General features: G+C 42.0%; 1 protein-coding gene across 1 annotated transcript; it reads right to left on the bottom strand.

Annotated features, from left to right (window-relative positions):
- Window positions 1-1350: 1350 nt before the first annotated feature.
- Window positions 1351-24038, bottom strand: LOC135228266 (nibrin-like). Its single transcript, XM_064272950.1, is given in 3 exon segments — window positions 1351-3659; window positions 16872-17118; window positions 23997-24038. Coding segments are annotated over 3 exon segments (1959 nt in total). The 3' UTR covers window positions 1351-1989.
- Window positions 24039-24582: the final 544 nt, after the last annotated feature.

Genomic DNA, 24582 nt, shown 5'->3' with positions numbered 1-24582 from the left:
ATCCTTCCCTCCACTCTCTCTCCTGGTGTCCATTTGGTCAGCTTCTGACCCCCCCTTCCCTCTCGTCTCCCCTCCAGACAGGAGATGCCAACATAGTCTCATGTGTCTGCTTGATCCAAGAAGGTCATTCTTTACCAGTGTAGTTTTCCATCCCATATTCCAGTCCAATCCCTGTCTGAAGAGTTGGCTTTGGGAATGGTTCCTGTCTTGGGCTAACGGAATGTCTGGGGACCATGGCTTCTGGGCTACTTCTACTCCCAGTCTGACCATTAAGGCTGGACTTTTTACAAGAATTTGGGGTCTGCATGCTCCTGCTCTCCTGCTCCTTCAGGGGTTCTCTGTTGTGTTCCGTGTCAGGGCAGTCACAGGTTGTGGCTGGGCACCATCTAGTTCTCCTGGTCTCAGGATGATGTAGTCTCTGGTTTATGTGGTGTTTTCTGTCTCTTAGGGTCGTAATTACCTTGCGTCTTTGGTGTTCTTCATTCTTCCTTGCTTCAGACGGGTTGAGACCAATTGATGCGTCTTTTTTTTTTTTTTTTTTAGAGAGCTGCTTGCTAGCGTTTAAGGCCCCGTATGCCACTGTCCAAAGTGGGATGCAGAATGTTTTCTTAATAGATTTTATTATGCCAATTGACTTAGATGTCCCCTGAAATCATGGTCTCCAAAGCCCTGCCCATGCTACACTGGCCTTCAAAGCATTCAGTTTATTCAGGAAACCTCTTTGCTTTTTGTTTAGTGCAGTTGTGTTGACCTCTCCGGTATTGTGTGTTGTCTTTCCCTTCACCTAAAATAAAACTCATCTATCTAATTAATGAAAGCCCCTTTCCCTCTCTCCCTCCCTCCCTCCCCCTCTCATAACCATCAAAGAATATTTTCTTCTCTTTTTAAACTGTTTCTCCAGTCCTAATAATAGTGGTCTTATACAATATTTGTCCTTTTGCAACTAACTGATTTCACTCAGCACAATGTCTTCCAGAATTGTGCATGTTATGAATTGTTTCATAGATTCGTCAGTTTTCTTTATCGATGCGTAGTATTGCATTATGTGACTGTACCATAATTTATTTATCCATTTATCTGTTGGTGGGCACCTTGGTTGCTTCCATGTTTTTGCTGTTGTAAACAGTGCTGCAGTGGACATGGGTGTGCATATATCTGTGTAAAGGCTCTTATTTCTCAAGGATATATTCCGAGAAGTGGGGTTGCTGGATCGTATGGTAGTTCTATTTCTAGTTTTTTTTTTTTTTGGAATTTTGTCCATTTTATTTAACAAACTTAGGCCACAAAATATGTGTAATTTAAATCTTCTATTTTTATATACTATATTCATGTACTCTGGGAAATATGAAGCTTGCTAGGAAAGGCTTTTCTGTGGCTTCTTAAAAATTGTTATCTTCTCCTTTCTACATTAGGATTGTATCTAAAGAGATCATCAGCAAGAGACTCTTCTTTCGCGTGTTGATTTTGCACCTCCATTTCCTGCCTTAACCACTCTTCTAATTCTCTGTTCTTCTGAGCACGATGACCTATCAGATTTGATCCTCCAATGATGTGTGGAAGTTTTCCTGCTCCAGGGAATGTGACCTTTTTGAATTTCTTGAAATTCTTTAGTTGACCATAATCATTATCTACAAGGAATGGATTTCTGGAGGCAGAGTTACTAACCACCAGTGATCTAAATTCAGTCAGTATCACCTTTCTTGGAAGCTTCTCACCATCATCCTGAAGTTCGTCATTGTTAGAGAGTTCTTCTTTAGTTGACAATAGTGATTCTTCTCACATTTCTTTCCAATTTCATTTTCTTGAGATATTTTGTTACTTTCTGATACTGCCTCATCATTAAAAATGCCATTTGATTCTATAAGCAACATTGGTTTTTTTCTAATATTGGTATCTTCCTCTTGTTTTTTAACTTTCATTTCAATTTCCAACTCTGGTTTTGTGTTCTTGAGTAACTGTTCTAATACTTCATCTTCTATGGCCAAGTCATCAATTTCTTTTCTTTTTTTGGACGTTAGCTTTTCTGGAGGAAGATGTGTTGGTGGGGTTTTTCACATTTGATTTTAAATCTGTATCTGTAAATACATGGTCTGGCTTTTTGTCCACAGGCTCGTTCTGAAACGGATGCTGTTCCTCGTGTCTCTATGTTGACAGTGTAGCCGGTTGTGTTTGCTCCAAAAGAGAACAAGACATTTCTATTCTGGCTGATTTGGATGAAGACATTTCTTGATTTTCTTCATCCCTCCCCCTTTTTTTGGTCGATGGCTGAAAGTAGTTTTTGATGGAGTTGGCCTGTTGCTGCTGAGAAACCCCATCTCTACCTTTACTTATACCTGTGAATCTAGTTGGTGAAAGCTGACAGTCTGGGACTTTCACCTTCACGAGAGTATTTGAGACTATATTATCATTATTACAGCTTGTTTTAGGAGGTTCCTTTACAGCGGATGTTTCTGGTGAAAGCATTCTGAATTTTTGTTCCATTTTGGAGATTTTGATTGCTTTTGGACTTCCACCGAAATCCATACATGTGTTGGCTTGCTCTGATTCTGTGTCAGGTACATATGTTGTGGTATTCAGTGGGACAGTTGGCATTAGCTTTTCACTGAATGACAAGCCTTGGGAAAGGCTTGGCCCTGGAGTCGTTGGCTTTAATCCTGTACTGGGCTGGCCCCAAGGATCACAGTAATTCTCCATAATCATGAAAATAACTGCCAATCCAATTTCTGATTCAGGAATAAGTCTAAGACCCTGCCTCTTGAGCAAATCCATAATTGAATGAATACAGTTTTTCTGAGAGTCAGAAATTAAAGTCTGTGAATTTGTTATCCCTACATCAGCAACACAGTTTCCAGGAGCTAAAAAGAAATCATCATCTTCTTCATTTTCTTCTGTTACCAACCTAGTTTGCCCACCTCCAAAAACAATTGCTGAACTTAACTTCTTATGCTGTTTGGCATTTAGAAATACAAATGTTTTCCCTTTGAAGATTTGTTTTCTTTCCTGTCGCTCTGATAGATCCATATTTTTATTTCCAATAGCTGGTTCATCAATAGGTGGGTAAAAGCTTTCAATTTGTGGAGGCTGTTTACTGGACTGAACTGCTTGGAGAAATTCAGTAAAATATTCTGGCTTTACAATTGGACATCCACAAATGAGTGCCCATATTGTTTTAATGGTAACTTTAACTGATGTCATGACAAGGTGAGTACGTTCTTCTGTCCAACTGTTTACAGAAAGTCCTCCAAGTTGAAAAATAGTTTGATTTAAAGCAGCTTTCCCAGAGGCATCTAAACAAGAAGAGCCTGCAACCAAAGGCTCATGCTCGACTCTGAATTTACTTCCAAAAACTCCAAAGGTAACTCTATCCCCCGTCTTCAAGGTTTGGGAAACACATGTCTGTACTTTTTCGTCATTAACAAAGGTGCCATACTTAGAAGTATTTTTTATTGTCAGTATACGGATTTCATCTGCCTGACTTGAGTTGGTTACAGAAAAGTTAGCAGTTAACACAGCATGATTTCGACTGATTGACTGATCATTGTCAATTAGAATTCTACAGTTTTTCCTTCCAACAATGTATTCAACACCAGTCAAAAGTCCGTATGGTTCTTCTGGGGCCGTGCCCGTGGCAGGGAGTAGCTTCCACGTGGGTCCGGATCCTCAGGGCCTGGCAGCCGCGAGCGTGTAACCGCGGCCGACCACGTACCTGTCACTGGTGCCGGCAACAGACGCGGGCTCCGGGCTATTTCTAGTTTTTTAAGGAAGTGCCAGATTGATTTCCAAAGTGGTTGTTGTACCATTTGACATTCCCACCGGCATTGTGTAGGTGTTCCAGTGTCTCCACAACCTCCCAAACATTTATTATTATGGTTTTTTTTATAATTTTTATTGTGCTTTAAGTGAAAGTTTACAAATCAAGTGAGTCTCTCATATAAAAACTTACATACACCTTCCTGCATACTCCCAATTATTCTCCCCCCAATGAGACAGCCTGCTCCCTCCTTCCACTCTCTCTTTTTGTGTCCATTTTGCCAGCTTCTAACCCGCTCTACCCTCTCATCTCCCCTCCAGGCAGGAGATTCCAACATAGTCTCAAGTGTCTACCTGATCCAAGTAGCTCACTCCTCACCAGCATCCCTCTCCAACCCACTGTCCAGTCCAGTCCAGTCCATGTCTGAAGAGTTGGCTTCAGGAGTGGTTCCTGTCCAGAGCCAACAGAAGGTCTGGGTGCCACGACCACCGGAGTCCTTCTAGTCTCAGTCGGACCATTAAGTCTGGTCTTTTTATGACAATTTGGGGTCTGCATGCCACTGCTCTCCTGCTCCCTCAGGGGTTCTCTGTAGTGTTCCCTGTCAGGGCAGTCATCAGTTCTGGCCGGGCACCATCTAGTTCTTCTGGTCTCAGGATGATGTAGTCTCTGGTTCACGTGGCCCTTTCTGTCTCTTGGGCTCGTAATCACCTTGTGTCCTTGGTGTTCTTCATTCTCCTTTGATCCAGGTGGGTTGAGACTCATTGATATATCTTAGATGGCTGCTTGCTAGTGTTTAAGGCCCCAGACGCCACTCTTCAAAGTGGGATGCAGAATGTTTTCTTAATAGATTTTATTATGCCAGTTGACTTAGATGTCCCCTGAAACCATGGTCCCCAAACCCCTGCCCCTGCTTTGCTGACCTTTGAAGCATTCAGTTTATTCAGGAAACTTGTTTGCTTTTGATTTAGTCCAGTTGTGCTGACCTCCCCTGTATTGAGTGTTATCTTTCCCTTCACCTGAAGTAGTTCTTATCTATTATGTAATTAGTAAGTACCCTTCTCACATCCTCCCTCCCTACCCCCTCCTGTAACCACAAAAGAATGTTTTCTTCTCAGTTTAAACTATTTCTCAATTTCTTATAATAGTGGTCTTATACAATGTTTGTCCTTTTGCAACTAATTTCACTCAGCATGATGCCATCTAGATTCCTCCATGTTATGAAATGTTTCACAGATTCCTCACTATTCTTTATCCATGCATACCACAATTTATTTATCTATTCATCTGTTGATGGGCACCTTGGTTGCTTCCATGTTTTTGCTATTGTAAGTAGTGCTGCAGTGAACATGGGTGTGTATATATCTGGTTGTGTAAAGGCTCTTATTTGTCTAGGTTATATTCCGAGGAGTGGGATTGCTGGGTCGTATGCTAGTTCTATTTCTAGCTTTTTAAGGAAGTGCCAAATCGATTTCCAAAGTGGTTGTACCATTTTACATTCCCACCAACAGTGTATAAGTGTTTCAGTCTCTCCACAGCCTCTCCAACATTTATTATTTTGTGTTTTTTTGATTTATGCCAGCCTTGTGGAGTGAGATGGAACCTCATTGCAGTTTTATTTTGCATTTCTCTAATGGCTGATGTGTCTGTTAGCAGCCTGAATGTCTTCTTTAGTGAATGTCCTTTGCCCTTTTTTGTAATTGGGTTGTCTTTTTGTAGTTGAGTTTTTACATAATCATGCAGATTTTAGAGATCAGGTGCTGATCAGAAATGTCATAGCTAAAGACTTTTTCCCAGTCCGTAGGTGGTCTTTTTACCCTTTTGGTGAAGACTGAATGAGCATAGGTGTTTAATGTTTAGCAGGTCCCAGTTATCTGGTTTTTCTTCTTCATTGTTAGTAATGTTTTGTATACTGTTTATGCCATGTATTAGGGCCCCTAATGTTGTCCCTATTTTTTCTTCCATGATCTTTATCGTTTTAGATTTTATATTTAGGTCTTTGATTCATTTTGAACTTGTTTTTGTGTATGGTCTGAGGTATGGATCCTGTTTCATTTTTTGCAGATGCATTTCCACTTATGCCAGCACCATTCGTTAAAAAGACTGTCTTTTGGCCAATTAACTGACTTTTGGCCCTTGTCAATTATCAGCTGCTCATATGTGTATGGATTTATGTCTGGACTCTCAATTCTGTTCCATTGGTCTATATATCTTTTGTTGTACCAGTACCAAACTGTTTCGACCACTGTGGCGGTATAATAGATTCTGAAATCAGGTAGTGTGAGGTCTCCCCCTTTGTTCTTCTTTTTCAGTAATGCTTTACTTATCCGGGGTCTCTTGTCCTTCCATATGAAGTAGTGATTTGTTACTCCATTTCACAAAAAAATATAGTTGGATGGTGCCCGGCCACAACCGATGACTGCCATGACAGGGAGCACAGCAGAGAACCCCTGAGGGAGCAGGAGATCAGTGGGATGCAGACCCCAAATTGTCATAAAAAGACCAGACTTAATGGCCTGACTGAGACTAGAAGAATCCCGGCGGTCATGGTCCCCAAACCTTCTGTTGGCCCAGGACAGGAGCCATTCTCGAAGACAGCTAATAAGACATGGAAGGGACTGGACAATGGGTTGGAGAGAGATGCCGATGAAGTGTGAGCTACTTGTATCAGGTGGACACTTGAGACTGTGTTGGCGTCTCCTGTCTGGAGGGGAGATGGGAGGGTAGAGGGGGTTACAAACTAGCAAAACCGTCATGAAAGGAGAGACTGGAAGGAGGGAGCGGGCTGACTCATTAGGGGGAGAGTAAATGGGAGTATGAAGTAAGGTGTATATAAGCTTATATGTGACAGACTGACTTGATTTGTAAACTTTCACTTAAAGCACAATAAAAATTATTTAAAAAAAGTATAGTTGGGAGAATTTGGATCAGAATTGCATTGTACGTATAGATGGCTTTTGGTAGAATAGACATTTTTACGACATTAAGTCCTCCTATCCATGAGCAAGGTATGTTTTTCCACTTATGTAGGACTCTTTTGGTTTCTTGCAGTAGCGTCTTATAGTTTGCTTTGTATAAGTCTTTTACATCCCTGGTAAGATTTATTCCTAAGTATTTTATCTTCTTGGGGGCTACTGTAGATGGTATTGATTTGGTGATTTCCTCTTCGCTGTTCTTTTTGTTGGTGTAGAGGAATCCAACTAATTTTCGTATGTTCATCTTGTGTCCTGATGCTCTGCTGAACTCTTCTGTTAGTTTCAGCAGTTTTTTTGAGGATTCTTTGGGGTTTTCTGTGTATAAGATCATGTCATCTGCAAATAAGAATACTTATGCTACTTCTTGCCCATCTGGATACCCTTTATTTCTTTATCTAGCCTAATTACCCTGGCTAGGACCTCCAGCACAATGTTGAATAAGATTTTTTTTTTAAGGGGCATCCTTGTCTGTTTCCTGTTCTCAAGGGGAATGCTTTCAGAGTCCCTGCAGTTAGGCTGATGCTGGCTGTTGGCTTTGTATAAATGCCATTTATTATGTTGAGGAATTTTCCTTCTATTCCTGTTTTGTTGTCAGTGTTTTTATCATGAATGGGTGTTGGACTTTGTCAAATGCCTTTTCTGCATCAGTTGGTAAAGTCGTGGTTCTTGTCTTTTATTAACATGGTGGATTACATTGTTTTTCTAATGTTGAACCATCCCTGCATACCTGGTATGAATCCCACTTGGTCATGGTGAATTATTTTTTGATATGTTGTTGAATTCTGTTGGCTAGAATTTTGTTGAGGAATTTTGTATCTAAGTTCATGAGGGATATAGGTCTGTAATTTTCCTTTTTTGTGGTGTCTTTACCTGGTTTTGGTATCAGGGGTTTGCTGGCTTCATAGAATGAGTCTGAGAGTATTCTGTCCTTTTTTTTTTTTTTTAAAACCTTTAGCAGTAGTGGTGTTACCTGCAATGAAGCTGTCAGGGCCAGGGCTTTTTTTTTTTGTTGGGAGTTTTTTGATTGCTTTTTCAACCTCTTCTATTGTTATGGTTCTATTTAGTTGTTCTACTTCTGTTTGTGTTTGTTTAGGTAGGTAGTGTGTTTCTAGGAATTCATCCGTTTCTTCTAGGTTTTCAAATTTGTTAGAGTAGAATTTTTCGTAGTAATCTGATATAATTCTTTTAATTTCAGTTGTGATATTGCCTTTCTCATTTCTTATTTGGGTCAGTTTCCTCTCCCGTTTTTCTTTCGTCAGTTTGGCCAATGGTTTATCAATTTTGTTAGTTTTCTCAGAGAACCAGCTTTTGGTTTTGTTAACTCTTTCAATTGTTCTTCTGTTCTCTAATTCATTTAATTCTGCTCCAATTTTTATTATTTGTTTTCTTCTGGTGCCTGAGTTTTTTTTTTTTTTTGTTGCTCTCTTTTTATGTGTTCAAGTTGTAGGGACAGTTTTTTGTTTTTCTATTTTGGGCTTTTCTTTTTGTATGTTTGCACTTACTGCTATAAATTGACCTGTGAGCACTGCTTTCACTGTGTCCCAAAGGTTCTGCTGGGAAGTGTTTTCATTCTCATTGGATTGTTTGAATTTCTTTATTTCCTCCTTAATGTCTTCTATAACCCAGTCTTTTTTGAGCACTGTATTGTTCAGTTTCCAAGTATTTGATTTCTCTTTCCTGGTTTTTCTGTTACTGATTTCTAGTTTTATGGTCTTATGTTCTGAGAAGATGCTTTGTAATATTTCAGTGTTTTCAATTCTGCAAAGGCTTGCTTTATGACCTAAAATGTGGTCAATTCTAGAGAATGTTCCATGTGCCCATGTGCACTAGAAAAGAAATTATACTTGGTTGCTATTGGGTGGAGTGTTCTGTATACGTCTATGAGGTCAAGTTGGTTAATTGTGGCGTTTAGATCTTCTGTGTCTTTATTGAGCTTCTTACTGGATGTCCTGTCCTTCACCGAATGTGGTGTGTGAAGTCTCCTACTATAATTGTGGAGCTGTCTATCTCTCTTTTCAATGCTATCAGAGTTTGTTTTATGTATCTTGCAGTCCTGTCATTGGGCGCATAAATACTTAATATGGTTATATCTTCCTGGTAAATTGTCCCTTTAATCATTATGTAGTGTCCTTCCTTATCCTTTGTGGTGGATTTAACTTTAAAGTCTATTTTGTAAGAAATTAATATTGCCACTCCTGCTAGTTTTTGATTGTTGTTGGCTTGATATGTTTTTTTCTATCCTTTGAGTTTTAGTTTGTTTGTGTCTCTAAGTCTAAGGTGTGTTTCTTGTAGTCAGCATATAGCTGGATTTTTTTTTTTTTAATCCAATCTGCAACTCTGTTTATTGGTGCATTTACTCCATTTACATTCAGTGTAATTATAGATAGGTATGAGTTTAGTGCTGTCATTTTGATGCCTTTTTTTTGTTTGTTGTTGACAGTATCATTTTTCCACTTACTTTTTTGTGCTGAGAAGTTTTTCTTTGTAAATTGTGTGTTCCTCTTTATCATTGTAGTTGAATTTGTTTTTGCTGAGCCTTTATGTTTATCTTGGTTTTTATTTTGAAGTATGGGATTGTTAGTCTTCTTTGTTGTGACCTTAATATTTACCCCTATTTTTCTAAGTATAAACCTAACTTGTATCTCCCTATATGTCACCTTGGTTTCCCCTCCATATGGAAGATCTCGTAGCAGTACTTTTGAGAGGCCTTATCTAGTCTGTTTTTGCTGTTTGCTCTTTTCAGCAGGTCTCCAAAATGACCTGCATTGTAGTCTTCCTGGTTCTCCTGTACAGTTTTCTTTAACAATGTATCCATGACTCTTTGATAGGGGGATGTTTTGGGGATGAGAGAGGTATAGATAGAACATAGTATTTAGATGCTGTCATTCCCCTGCAGCCAAAGACCACCTGTGACACAGCTGATGTTGAACAAGTTGGTTTTACTTGTTGCAACAAAGGAAACCATGCGCCATGGGGACTGTGGGATGTTTCAGTAAGAGGGTGTAATAAAGAACCTTTCATAGGATTTGGAATTTGGTTGAAAGATTTGAGAAAAGGCCTAAAGAAGTAGAAGTTTGTTCTAGATTGGATGCTGTCAGAAAGTGGGGGTAATTTTATGATAGGTATGTCAATAAATCTTATCTACAAGGGAGTACAGACAAGAGCAAGGGTAAAGCTGTGATTGGTAAAGAAGTAGCAGTCCCTCATTTTAGTTGAGAGAGGGAGATGTTTTGTATTTTGTGGGTTGCACGGTAATCTTGTTTTGTCTATACTTAGATGAAATTATGAATTGGCCTTGCTTTGTGTCACTTTTTCAAGGTCTCAGAGAGACCTTGTCTGAGGTGGGTTATTCTCTGAGATGTCTGTGTCCACTAGGAGAATAACAAAGCCTGGTTGTGAGTGCCCGGCCAGCTTCTGGATGGTTGGGCTGCTCTTTGTTTCTTTTTTTTTTTTCTTTCTCAATGTTAATATGAATTGCATCAGCTCTTACAATGTTGAGTACTGTTTTCTTTTTTGCATAGGGAAATGTGAAATTATGAAACCAAAGTGGTATAATTTTAAGGCTTTATTCTCTTTTTACTGTTATGTGGCTGTAAGGATGGTCTTGTATAGATTGTTGACAAGTAGAGGATCTAAGTGTGTTTTAAAGGTTTTAGACCAAAATGAATGAAACCGTATTAGAAAAAAAGGGGGGGGGAGTATTTGTACAGTGATTGAAATAGGTGACTTAAGTACATACAGATGAGCTATGAAGAGCAAGTGTATTTGCATATGTATTTTACAGAGGTGTTTGGAAAATAGTTTGTGTTGATAGTTTTATACTCTCTCATTTTCTGTTAACTTTGTATGTTACACACCTTTTTACATGTATAACAGCTGTTTGTAATTGCTTTATAGTATTATAAGGTGTAATATATTATTTCCATTTGAACCTTTGGATAATTTCATATTTCACACTATTATACCTAATGATGTAAAAACAAGCTCCCTTAACATTTTAATAAAGACTCAAAGTATTAAAAAAAAAAAGAAGAAGGGCAAGTGTACTGTTTCCTACACCAGGACTGGTTACACAGGGGACGGTGTGAAAGCACGAGAGTAAAGTCAAGGGGCCTCACAGATTCTCTCCATTGTGGCTGGTAAAGTCTTGTCATTGAGAAGGGGCTTTTCATGGAATAGACCTCTTTTTTTATTTTTCCAGATTTTATTTATTTTGTTTGTTGTTGTTGAGAATATTACAGCAAAACATAGATCAATTCAATGGTTTCTACACGTGCAATTTAGTGACCTTGATTACATGTCTTCCAGTTATAAACGATTCTCACCCTCTTTTTCTGAATTGTTCCTCCCTCATTAACATAAACTCACTGCCCCTAAGGTTCTTATCTAATATTTTGAGTTGCTCTTATCAGCTTGATCCCATATAGGTAGCTCTTAAAAGAGCATAATGCTTGAGGCAGATTTTTTTTTTAATAATTTTTATTGTGCTTTAAGTGAAAGTTTACAAATCAAGTCAGTCTTTCACACAAAGACCCATATACACCTTGCTATACACTCCCAATTACTCTTCCCCTAATGAGACAGCCCACTCTCTCCCTCCACTCTCTCTTTTCGTGTACATTTCACCAGCTTCTAACCCCCTCCACCCTCTCATCTCCCCTCCAGGCACGAGATGCCAACCTAGTCTCAAGTGTCCACCTGATGCAAGAAGCTCACTCCTCACCAGCATCCCTCTCCAACCCATTGTCCAGTCCAATCCTTGTCTGAAGAGTTGGTTTCGGAATGGTTCCTGTCCTGGGCCAACAGAAGGTCTGTGGGCCATGACCACTGGGGTCCTTCCAGTCTCAGTCAGACCATTAAGTCTGGTCTTTTTATGAGAATTTGGGGAGTGCATCCCACTGCTCTTCTGCTCCCTCAGGGGTTCTCTGTTGTGTTCCCTGTCAGGGCAGTCATTGGTTGTAGCCGGGCACCATCTAGCTCTTCTGGTCTCAGGCTGATGTAGTCTCTGGTTCATGTGGCCCTTTCTGTCTCTTGGGGTTGTAATCACCTGTGTCCTTGGTGTTCTTCATTCTCCTTTGATCCAGGTAGGTTGAGACCAATTGATGCATCTTAGATGGCTGCTTGCTAGCGTTTAAGACCCCAGACACCACTCTTAAAAGTGGGATGCAGAATGTATTCTTAATAGGTTTTATTATGCCAGTTGACTTAGATGTCCCCTGAAACCATGGTCCCCAGACCCCTGCCCGTGCTACGCTGGCCTTTGAAGCATTCAGTTTGTTCAGGAAACTTCTTTGCTTTTGGTTTAGTCAATTGTGGTGACCTCCCCTGTATTGTGTGTTGTCTTTCCCTTCGCCTGAAGTAGTTCTTATCTACTATCTAATTAGTGAATGCCCCTCTCCCACCCTCCCTCCTTCCCCCCTCTCGTAACCACAAAAGAATGTTTTCTTCTCAGTTTAAACTATTTCTCAGGTTCTTATAATAGTGGTCTTATACAATACTTGTCCTTTTGCAACTGACGAATTTCACTCAGCATAATGCCTTCCAGGTTCCTCCATGTCAGGAAATGTTTCACAGCTTCATCACTGTTCTTTATCAATGTGTAGTATTCCATTGTGTGAATATACCATAATTTATTTATCCATTCATCCGTTGGTGGGCACCTTGGTTGCTTCCATCTTTTTGCTGTCGTAAACAGTGCTGCAATAAACATGGGTGTGCATGTATCTGTTCGTGTAAAGGCTCTTATTTCTCCAGGATATATTCCAAGGAGTGGGATTGCTGGATCGTATGGTAGTTCTATTTCTAGCTTTTTAAGGAAGCGCCAAATCGATTTCCAAAATGGTTGTACCATTTGACATTCCCACCAGCAGTGTAGAAGTGTTCCAATCTCTCCACAGCCTCTCCAACATTTATTATTTTTTGTTTTTTGGATTAATGCCAGCCTTGTTGGAGTGAGATGAAATCTCATTGTAGTTTTGATCTGCATTTCTTTAATGGCTAATGATTGTGAACATTTTCTCATATATCTGCTAGCTACCTGAATGTCTTCTTTAGTGAAGTGTCTATTCATATCTTTTGCCCATTTTTTCATTGGGTTATTTGTGTTTTTGCAGTATCATATAGATTTTAGAGATCAGGCGCTGGTCAGACATGTCAAAGCTAAAAACTTTTTCCCAGTCTGTAGGTAGTCTTTTTACTCTTTTGGTGAAGTCTTTGGATGAGCATAGGTGTTTGAGTTTTAGGAGCTCCCAGTTATCTAGTTTTTCTTCTGCATTCTTAATAATGTTTTGTGTACTGTTTATGTTATGTATTAGAGCTCCTAACGTTGTCCCTATTTTTTCTCCCAAGATCTTTATCATTTTAGATTTTATATTTAGATCTTTGATCCATTTTGAGTCAGTTTTTGTACATGGAGTGAGGTATGGGTGTTGTTTCATTTTTTTGCAGATGGATATCCAGTTATGCCAGCACCATTTGTTAAAAAGACTGTCTTTTCCCCACTTAACTGTTTTGGGGCCTTTGTCAAATATTAACTGCTCATATGTGGATGGATTTATGTCTGGATTCTCAATTTTGTTCCATTGGTCCATGTATCTGTTGTTGTACCAGTACGAGGCTTTTTGACTACTGTAGGGGTATTAAATAAAGTCACGTAAAGTAAGGCCTCCCACTTTGTTCTTTTTCAGTAATGCCTTATTTATCTGGGGCCTCTTTCCCTTCTGTATGAAGTCGTCGATTTGTTTCTCCATCTCATTAAAGGATGTCGTTGGGATTAGGACTGGAATTGCATTAAATGTATAGATCATTTTTGATAGAATAGACATTTTTATAATGTTAAGTCTTCCAATCCACGAGCAAGGTATGTTCTTCCACTTGTGTACGTCTCTTTTGGTTTCTTGCAGAAGCATACTGTAGTTTTCTTTGTATAAGTCTTTTACACCTCTGGTAAGATTTATTAAGTATTTTATCTTCTTGGGGGCTAGTGTAAATGGCATTGATTTGGTGATTTCCTCTTCAATGTTCTTTTTTTTGGTGTAGAGGAATTCAACTGATTTTTGTATGTTTCTCTTGTATCCCTATACTCTGCTGAACTCTTCTATGAGTTTCAGTAGTTTTCTGGGGGACTCCTTAGGGTTTTCAGTGTGTAAGATCATGTCATCTGCAAATAGATACTTTGACTTCTTCCTTGCCAATCTGGATGCCCTTTATTTCTTTATCTAGGCTAATTGCTCTGGCTAGGACTTCCAGCACAATGTTGAATAAGAGTGGCGATAAAGGGCATCCTTGAGTGGTTCCTGATCTCAGTGGGAATGCTTTCAGGCTCTCTCCATTTAGGGTGATGTTGGGTGTTGGCTTTGTATAAATGCCCTTTATTATGTTGAGGAATTTTCCTTGTATTCCTATTTTACTGAAAGTTTTTATCATGAATTGGTGTTGAACTTTGTCAAATGCCTTTTCTGCATCAATTGATAATATCATGTGATTCTTGTCTTTTGTTTTAGATAGATTACATTAATTGTTTTTCTAATGTTGAACGATCCCTCCATACCTGGTATGAATCTCACTTGGTCATGGTGAATTAGTTTTTTGATATGTTGTTGAATTCTATTGGCTAGAATTTTGTTGAGGATTTTTGCATCTACATTCATGAGGGATATAGGTGTATAATTTTCTTTTCTTGTGGTGTCTTTACCCGGTTTTGATATCAGGGATATGGTGGCTTCATAGAATGAGTTTGGTAGTATTTCCTCCTTTGTATGCTCTGAAATACCTTTAGTAGTAGTGGCGCTAACTCTTCTCTGAAAGTTTGGTAGAACTCTGCAGTGAAGCCATCCAGACCCAGGCTTTTTTTTATTGGGTGTTTTTTGATTACCTTTTCAATCTCTTCTTTTGTTATGGGTTGCCAGAAACTCTTTTAAGCTCTGTGCCTATAGGTGCAAATAAGACAGCCGAGGTCCCTGCCTTCACAGAACTTGCATTCTAGAACAGGGAGACGGACTAACAGATCATAGTGCTCTGAAGGCAGTGGAATGGAGTGGGAGGGGAGATGACGTGATCAGGAAAAGCTGCTCTGCAAAGTTGACCAGAGAAGAGAAACTGTCGAAGCAAAGAGCCTGAAAAGCTAATTACGCAAAATGTAGAGCTCATGGCTATCATGGACTCCCTGGGTGGTGTATCCTGCGCTCTGTGTTGTGCTCCTTCAGAGCAGAGAATGGTTTCATCATTCTTCACACTCCTCTCGGCACTTGGCTTAGTTCCTTAAATTGAACTTGATAAATATGCATTGCCTGCCCAAGGAGGTGGCCTTCCTGCTTTACTTACCTTGTTCTTGGAGTAGGTGTTTATGGAGTCAGTTCCATCCATCCCTTCCCAAGGGGGCAAAGGGGCTGCTGTGCTCACAATGGATGAGGATCCAGGTTGGGGAGCTTTTATAGCAGTCAGCCCTCAGGTAGGAAAAAGAGGTTCTCTTGACTCCTTGGTATTGATGAGGAAGCCAAGGCTAAGTGCCTGGTGTCATGTGATACCACTGGTCACAGGGCTGAGAGATGTGTGTGAGATACAGCTCCAGGCCTCAAGGAGCCAGACGCTGGTGGTAGTATGACTGCTTGGAGTGGAGGAACATGATAGAGGGAGAAGTGATTGGGCTGGATCCTGACCAGTATGGGGTTATAGGAGACAGAAAAAGAGGCTGAAGGTGTTGAGGGGATGACCAAAGCGAAAAAAAGAAACCCAAACCTCTTGCCGTCGAGTCGATTCCAACTCGTGGCGGCCACATGTGTTACAGAGTAGAACTGCTCCGTTGGGTTTTCTTGGCCTTAATTTTTGTGGAAGCATATTGCTATGCCTTTCTTCCATGTTGTTGCTGGGTGGGTTAAAACCACCAAGCTTTAAGTTAGTAGCCCCGAGCAAACGATTTGTGCCACATAGGGACCTAAGAGGATAACAGGTGTCCGTTGTGGTTTAAGGACTAGTGACGGTAGCTGGATGAGTGACTAAGGCTTCAGGGAGGATTGAGCCAGATCACAGAGAGCCCCAAGTTTGGGAACTGGGGAGACAGTGCTTGAGAAGTCAGATGGCACTATCAGAGGGGCACTTTAGGACCCTGTGCAGCCTAGGCCGAGGGACCAGGGAAGGATGAGGCAGGAGGTGGGAAACCCAGTTGGTGTCTGAATGAGGGTGGTGGCCACTGAGTAGAATAAGGGGATGGCTGTCTGAGACAGGAATGAGGAGAAGGATTCAGACTGGAGGATCTGATCAGATACAAGGGTTAGAAAGGAAAAGGGACCCTTGAGACCATGAGGATTCCAACATGGAAAATAGTGATTGTACTAGTAACAAAAATAGGACAGTCAGAAGGGCTGCTGTCTGGATCAGGCGTTGAGCTGGAGGTGCCACTGGGAATGCAGGCTGTGGATCAGGGTATGTTGGGTGAAGGAAGGAGGCCAGAGAGAGTTGTCATAGGAAAATTTCAAGGCAAGAGAGAATCCTGAGTGAAAGAGGTGGTCAGCATGATATGCCTCAGGTCCAGCAATCTCGGGGACCTTGGTAAGAAAGCCCAAGGCAGTCCAGGGTGGGGAGGAAGGAACAGGTGGATGGGCACAGGTTCCAAGTCCAGGAGGAAAGGCCGAAGAGTGTGCCAGACTGTGGAGGGGGTAGGTACAGAGGACAGGTAGGGAGAATCGAGCGTATTTGTTGGGATGCACTGCTGGCACAGTGGTAAAGAGCTTGGCTGTGAACCAAAAGTTCAGCAGTTTGAATCCACCAGTTGTTCTTTGGAAGCGCTATGGAGCAGTTCTACTCTGTCCAGTAAGGTTGGTATGAGTCAGAATCAACTCAGTGGCAATTTTTTTTTTTTTTTTTGGTGGGAAGGAGAGTGGGCCCAGGGTAGAATTAAAGAGTATCCAGAGGAGGTAGGAGGGAGGCCCTTCTCTCTGGCAGGGTTTACATTAGAATCTTTTTTTTTTTTTTTCCTTTTAAAGATTAGTAGAAAAGTAGGGAAGAAACAAATTTTGAGGTTAAGGAAGGGGGTAATTTAGGTAGAGAAGTGGAAGTTCATGGCCTTGTAGGAGACGGCCCCTCAATTCCCCGTCTTCAGACTGGCAGTCCTACCAGTACTGCAGAGTGCACATGCCTACAGTCCTCCTAACTGCAGTCCACAGGCCTGCAGTCATCACGCCTGCAGTCCACAGGCCCGCAGTCCTCATACTTGTAGTCCACGGGCCCAGAGTCCACAAGTCCGCAGTCCTCACCCTCGCAGTTCACACACCTGCCGTGCTTCCGCCTCCAGTCCTCCCCCCTGCAGTCCTCCCCCCTGCAGTCCTCACACCTGTAGTCCTCACACCTGTAGTCCTCCTGCCTGCAGTCCTCAGGCTGCAGCCTACAGTCGCTTCTTAGCTGGAGTCCGGGGCAAAATATGCTTTCAGTAGATTTGTTTACTGATTAGGTTTTTGAGGCCCCTGTTCAAATCATTCTTTGCATGCAATCATTCTTTGCATTCTTTGAACATATGAAGGCAGAGATTGAGTGGTAGAATTCTCTCCTGGCCAAAGCCCCTCATCCACAGCCACCACCGGTCTGTCAGTGGAGGCTTGTGTGTTGCTATGATGTTGAACAGATTTCAGCAGAGCTTCCAGGCTAAGACAGATTAGGAAGAGAGGCCTGGCGATCAGCCAGTGAAAAGCCTAAGGACCTGCAGCCGATCATGGGGATGGCACAGGACCGGGCAGTGTTTTGTTCCACTGTGTGTGCATAAGGTCTCCGTGAGTCGGGGCTGACTTGGCAGTAGCCAACAACAACAACAACCTAGAATTTGAAACACAATACAAATGATCTCAAATGCACCAAGTCTAGGCAGAGTTACTGGGTCTGTCTCTCAGAATCTTGGTAAAGGAAGGCAGGTCTTGGCCGCCCAGCCCCAGCCCACCCCTGCATGCAGTGTTGGAAGCCTTCCCTGAGTCTCCTGAGCACCACTCAGGCCTTGTCATTTTATGCATCTCTTCTGGGTAAGAACTCCCAATTTTGTTTATTCTCAGTAGGAGGGAGGACAAGCACTTGAGAACCTGGTGCATGCTGGTGTTTATGTTCATGGTCTTACTAGTTTTGCAGAACCCCAGCGAGATAGGGGCTTTTATCTCCCTCTTTACAACTGCGGACGCAAAGGGCATGTGGTGAGTCTAGAGGGGTTGGCACTCTGACCCACATCTGTCTGTCTCTCAACCCATTCTGTCTTACAATGATGTTGAAGAAGATAAAATGGGAGAAAGAATCTGGGAGATAAAGTGACTCAGGTCATCAGGAAGAAGTCAGTGTACGGTTACCACTGTTGACTCCACTGCTTGCCACCTCAAAAAGGTGAGTGCCACTATCTCATTTTATGCAGGTGGGAATGTGACTCAGGGAGAGCCACCCAAGGCAACCTGACAGTGGGAGCAGCTCATGACTTCAGAGCCCAAGGCGTTCCCTTCCAGCTCCTATTCTGCTGGATCATTTTGTCTTTAAGGCTAGGTTATGGCTAACATTTTTTTTTTTTTTAATTTAGTAGCTATAGCGCTGCAATGAACATTGGTTTACATGTGTCTGTTTGCATTGCTACTTTCAAATCTGGTGCATATATACCTAGGAGTGGAATTGCTGAGTTATATGGTAGTTCTGTGTTCAGCTTTTTGAGGAACCACTAAACTTTTCCACAGCAGCTGTACCATTTTGTATTCCCCCCAGCAGTGGATGAGGGTTTCAATTTCTCCACATTCTCACCAATATTTGTTATTTTCCTTTTTTTTTGATCTTAAGCCATCATGGTTGACGTGAAGCAGTATCTCATTGTGGTTCTGATTTCTCTCTGCCTAAAGTGCATTTTTTTTTTTTTTAAAGTGTAAACAGGTGGCCCCGGTAGCACAAACAGCTAAACCTTTAACTGCGAACTAAAAGATTGGCAGTTCAAACCCACCCAGCAGCTCTGTGGGAGGAAGACCTGGTGATCTGTTTTCCTAAAGATTAGAGCCAAGAAAACCCTATGGGGGGACAGGCTACCTGGGAGCGCAGGAGTGGGCGCGGCCCGAGGCATGGGGGCGGAGGCCTGAGGTGAGCCCAAGGCCTGACGGCGGGGGCACCGAAGGCTGGACTTCCAGGCGTGGTCGGGGCGGGGCCTGAGTCGCCGCCCAGTGGAAGTCCAGGTTCTAAGTTCTCAGCCCCTGCAGGGGCCCTGGCCCGGCCTTATTGCCCTTGGTGTTTCCAAGCTTGGCCTTCCTCGCCGCGACCCTCAGCCCTAAAGGGCCAGGCCTGCAACAGACGGGCAGCTCGGGGGTGCTGCTGCCCCTTGACCTTGGGCTTGAGCCTGTGGAGCCTCGGTTTCCTCAGCTATGCACCCAGACCGCCATTAGGGGCTTCTCCAGGTGCGGAGCGCATTCCAGACGCGAGGGTGCCAGAACTGCAGTTGAGGACCCAGGAGCACCAGCTAGACCCCTTTCCTGAGAGAAATCGGGGGTCGCGCTGTCAGTGTAAAACCTCCGGAGCCCGAAATCTTGTGTGGATGTAACATACTGGGTCTGGAGCAGCAGGGGTTGGCTGCAGGGTTGGTTCTTCTACCTGTTTCATCTGTGCTGTCCGTGGAATTCCTTCCAGAAGTCTCCCCAGCTCAGGGAAGTAAGACCCAGTCCCTCCTCTCCTCTTCTAGAGCTGCCCCCTTTGGCTTTGTTGTGGCCCTTGCTTCATGCTGCCAAAAGTCCTGGTTTTGCGGGGAGCCCTACAGAGGGCTTCAGTAAATGGTTGCTGAGTTGGAAATTCTTAAATGCTCTTGACTATGTCGTCCATTAATTCATCAGAATTCCTTTTAGTTCCTTTAGTTTATACCTGCTTGGGGCATAAAACTTACTTCCTGTAGCCCCTAAGCTTTGAGCAGCACAGAATGGAGGGGCCTTGCTTGTGATGTTTGGAATCTGGGATATTATGGGGCTGGATTAATCTAGGGAAGGGCCTCAGGATAGAGTTGTTGAGTGCCCTTGGGTGGATTTCAACTCTCATTGCGAACCCACGTGACAGAGAAGAACTGCCCCATCAGGTTTTCTAGGCTGTGGTCTTTACTGGAGCAGATATACAGGTCTATTGCTGAGCAGCTGGGTGGGTTGGAACCGCCAACTTTTGGGAGCGCTTAGCCATTGTGTCACCACTGCACCTTCAAGATAGAGTACCACCACGACCCATTGTTGTCAAGTGGATTCTGACACAGAGCAACCCTACAGGACAGAGTAGAACTGCCCCATGGGGTTTCCAAGGTTGTAAATATGAAAGCACACTGCCACATCTTTCTCCTGCAGAGAGGCTGGTGGGCTCCAACTGCCAATGTTTCAGTTAGTATCCAAGCACTTAACCATTGCACCACCAGGGCTTCTCAGGATAGAGTAACCCCCTGTAAAATGAGTAGGGAGACCATGGTGCCATTCAGTGAGTGAGCTCCTAAGAGTATTCTTTATTCCAGAATATCAGACATCAGAAAGGACTCACAAAGTTGTGCAGCATTTGGCTTATTATTATTTGTAAATACTGTCTTTTACAAAAACGTTATACTCTGAAATGCTTGTTTTTTTTTTTTGTTTTTGTTTTTCATCTGTTAGATCAGCAGTGAATAAAAAGAAACACTATTGGTGAGCTAGACAATAGAGAATCAGGTTCTTATACTTTGCTGGTGGGAGAATAAATTGGTACAACGTCTTAGAGTGTAGTTTGCAACATCCATTAAAATTAAAGATCACCGTTTTTACATAACAACCCAGGAGTTCTGTATCCAGGAAATCTTCCTCAGATAATTGCTGCGTGTGCGATACTGCACTTGTAATATAAAACAGTTGGAGGAAACCCAGATGTCCCTTTGACGTACATTGTGTACCTTTTGAATTTGAATCATGTGAATGTAATCCTATTCAAAACTAGGTTTGAGAATTTCATTATTAAATATTTCAAACTGACAGAAAAGTACAGATATTAACCTACCACTGCTCCCTATCAAATCCTAATGTTTTTTTCGTTTTTTCTAATGGTGCAAAAAATACGCACACCAAAACATTTGCCAATGCAACAGCCTCTACATTCACAATTCAGTGACATTGATTACATTCCTCGTGCTGTGCCACCAACGTCACTGTCCTTTTCCCACATACTCCACCACCATTACCAAGAATTCAATGCCCCCCAAACAAAAATTTCCCCTCCGCCCCTCCCATTAATAACTTTTGGTTTCTGTACATTACTTCATGTAAGTGAGATCACACGACATTTGTCCTTTCGCAGCTGAATTATTTCACTCCGTAGTGGTAGTTGCCTCTGGGACAGGATGTGGTTGGTTCATGTGTGGAAGGGAAACTTAAGTTTCATAGTGGACCTTTGTGTTTTGTAGCATGCATCGGAAAGTCATTTCTCTTTATGGCTGCATCATATTCTGTTGTATGTACATTCCATATTTTGTTCATCCGTACATCTGTTGGTGGACGTTTTGGTTGATACAGCTTTTGGCTGTTGTGAAAATTGCTGCAGTGAACATTTGTGTATAGATTTCTGTTTTTTGTTCCTGCCTTTACTTCTTCTGGGTATATACCTAGGATTGGGATTACCAGGTCACGTGGTAGTTATAGGTTCAACTTTCTGAGGAACTGCCAAACTGTTTTCCAGAGCGGCTGCCTCGTTTTACCTTCCCACCAGCAATGGATGAGGGTTCCATTTTTCTCCTCAACCTTTCCAACACCTGTTTTCTATTTGTTTTTTTCATCACCATTTTAATGAGGGTGAAGTGATAGCTCATTGCGGCTTGATCTACATTTCCCTTGGCTGCTAACCAAAATATTAGTGGTTGGAACTCACAAGCTTCTCCACAGGAGAAAGATGTGGGAGCCTACTTCCGTAAAGATGCACAACCTCGGAAATCCTGTGGGGCAGTTCTTCTTTTGTCACATAGCTTGTTGTCGTTGTTATTGTTAGGTGCCGTCGAGTCAGTTCCGACTCATAGCGACCCTATGCACAACAGAACAAAACACTGCCCAGTCCTTACAGAGCCATCCTTACAATCGTTGTTGTGCTTGAGCTTATTGTTGCAGCCACTGTGTCAATCCACCTCATTGAGGGCCTTCCTGTTTTCCACTGACCCTGTTCTCTGCCAAGCATGATGTCCTTCTCCAGGGACTGATCCCTCCTCACAACATGTCCAATGTATGTAAGACGCAGTCTCGCCAAACTTGCTTCTAAGGAACATTCTGGTTGTACTTCTTCCAAGACAGATTTGTTCGTTCTTTTGGCAGTCCATGGTATAATCAATATTCTTGGCCAACACCACAATTTAAAGGCGTCAATTCTTTTTCAGTCTTCCTTAATCGTTCTTCAGCTTTCACATGCATATGATGCGATCGAAAATACCATGGCTTGGATCAGGCACACCTTAGTCTTCAAGGTGACATCTTTGCTCTTCAGCATTTTAAAGAGGTCCTTTGCAGAAGATTTACCCAATGCAATGCATCTTTAGATTTCTTGACTGCTGCTTCCATGGCTGTTCATTGTGGATCCAAGTAAAATGAAATGCTTGACAACTTCGGTCTTTTCTCCGTTTATCATGATGTTGCTCATTGGTCCAGTTGTGAGGATTTTTGTTGTCTTTATGTTGAGGTGCAATCCGTAGTGAAGGCTGTGGTCTCTGATCTTCATTAGTAAGTGCTTCAAGTCCCCTTCACTTTCAGCAAGCAAGGTTGTGTCATCTGTATAACGCAGGTTGTTAATGTGTCTTCCTCCAATCCTGATGCCCCATTCTTCTTAATATAGTCCAACTTCTCGTATTATTTTCTCAGCATACAGATTGAATAGGTATGGTGAAAGAATACAACCCTGATGCTCACCTTTCCTGACTTTAAACCAGTCAGTATCCCCTTGTTCTTTCCGAACAACTGCCTCTTGATCTATGTAAAGGTTCCTCATGAGCACAATTGAGTGTTCTGGAATTCCCATTCTTCCCAGTGTTATCCATAATTTGTTATGATCCACACAGTCGAATGCCTTTGCATAGTCAATAAAACACAGGAAAACATCCTTCTGGATGAATAAGGAAGACCGAGGAAGAATTGACACCTTTGAATTGTGGTGTTGGTGAAGAATATTAATTATACCATGGACTGCCAAAAGAACGAACAAATCTGTCTTGGAAGAAGTACAACCAGAATGTTCCTTAGAAGCAAGTTTGGCGAGACTGCGTCTTACATACATTGGACATGTTGTGAGGAGGGATCAGTCCCTGGAGAAGGACATCATGCTTGGCAGAGAACAGGGTCAGTGGAAAACAGGAAGACCCTCAATGAGGTGGATTGACACAGTGGCTGCAATAATAAACTCAAGCATAACAATGATTGTAAGGATGGCTCAGGACTGGGCAGTGTTTTGTTCTGTTGTGCATAGGGTCGCTATGAGTTGGAACTGACTCGACAGCACCTAACGACAACATCTGATTATATGGATCCCAAAAATTTTTTGCCAATTTTAGGTTGTCTCTTCACTTTGTTGATAAAATACTTTGATGCACAATAATTAGTTAATTTTTATGAGGTCCCACTTAAACCTATTTTGGTTTTCGTTGATCACACTTTTGTTGTCATATCTGATAATTTATTATTAAACACTAGGTCTCACAACCTTGCAACTACATTTTCTTCTAAGAATTTTATAGTTTTCGTTTCACATTAAGGTACTTGATCCATTTTGAATTGGTTTTTGTGTATGGTGCAAGGCATGTGGAAATCCAGTTTTTTCTTGCTTCTTTTTAAGAAATGAAACGTTCCTTTCTCTTTCCTGGAGGTAATCATGCTCTATATTTGTCATGTATCATTGCTATAAATGTCTTTATATATTTTACACCATGATGCCTCTCTATAAGCAATATATAATATTGTTTTGCATGTTTTCAAACTTTTTGTAAATGAAATTGTACAAATTCTGTAATTTGCTGTTTCCTATCTACATGGTTTTGAGATTTTTCCATGGTTGATGGCTTTAGCTTGAGTTCTAGTTTGCTCATTATAATTATTTTCTAGTGTTGACTCCCGTTCCCCTGAGGATGGACATTTTGTGCAAGATTGTAATTGGTGGTCTTGAATTTGAGTATGTTGTACTCTGTGCTGTGCTCCTTCACAGCAGAGAATGGTTTCATCTTTCCTTATGCTCCCCTGGATGCTTAACTTATTTCCTTAAATTGTCTTCGATAAATATGTTTTGCCTGCCCAAGGAGGTGGTCTGCCCACTTTACTGACCTTGTTCTTGGAGTAGGTGTTTATGGAGTCCATCTCATCCATCCCTTCCCAAGAGGGCAAAGGGGCTGCTCTGCTCACAGTGGATGGGGATCCAGCCACGGCGGCTGTTATACCAGCCATTCCACAGGCAGGAAAAAGATTCTCTCAACTCCTTGGTAGTGATGAGGAAGCCAAGGCTAAGCGCCCCGTGTCATGTGATGCCACTGGTCACAGGGCTGAGAGATGTGTGTGAGATACAGCTCCAGTCCTCAAAAGGCCAGACTGTTTGGAGTAGAGGAACATGATAGAGGGAGAAGTGATTGGGCTGGACCATGACCAGTATGGGGTATAAGAGACAGAAGAGGAGGCTGAAGGTGTCGATAGGATGACCAAAGGAAAATAAAATACCCAAACCTGTTGTTGTCGAGTTGATTCCAACTTGTGGCAGCCACATGTGTTAGAGAGTAGAACTGCTCCATAGGGTTTTCTTGGCTGTAATTTTTTGTGGAAGCATATTGCCAGGCCTTTCTTTCATGTTGTTGCTGGGTGGGTTCAAACCACCAAGCTTTAACTTAGTAGCCCCGTGGAAACGATTTGTGCCAGGCAG

This window comes from Loxodonta africana, chromosome 19, assembly GCF_030014295.1.
Source record: "Loxodonta africana isolate mLoxAfr1 chromosome 19, mLoxAfr1.hap2, whole genome shotgun sequence".
Taxonomy (NCBI): Eukaryota; Metazoa; Chordata; class Mammalia; order Proboscidea; family Elephantidae; genus Loxodonta; species Loxodonta africana.
Note: the sequence above shows the minus strand (reverse complement) of the source record. Positions and strands in the feature narration are given on the sequence as shown.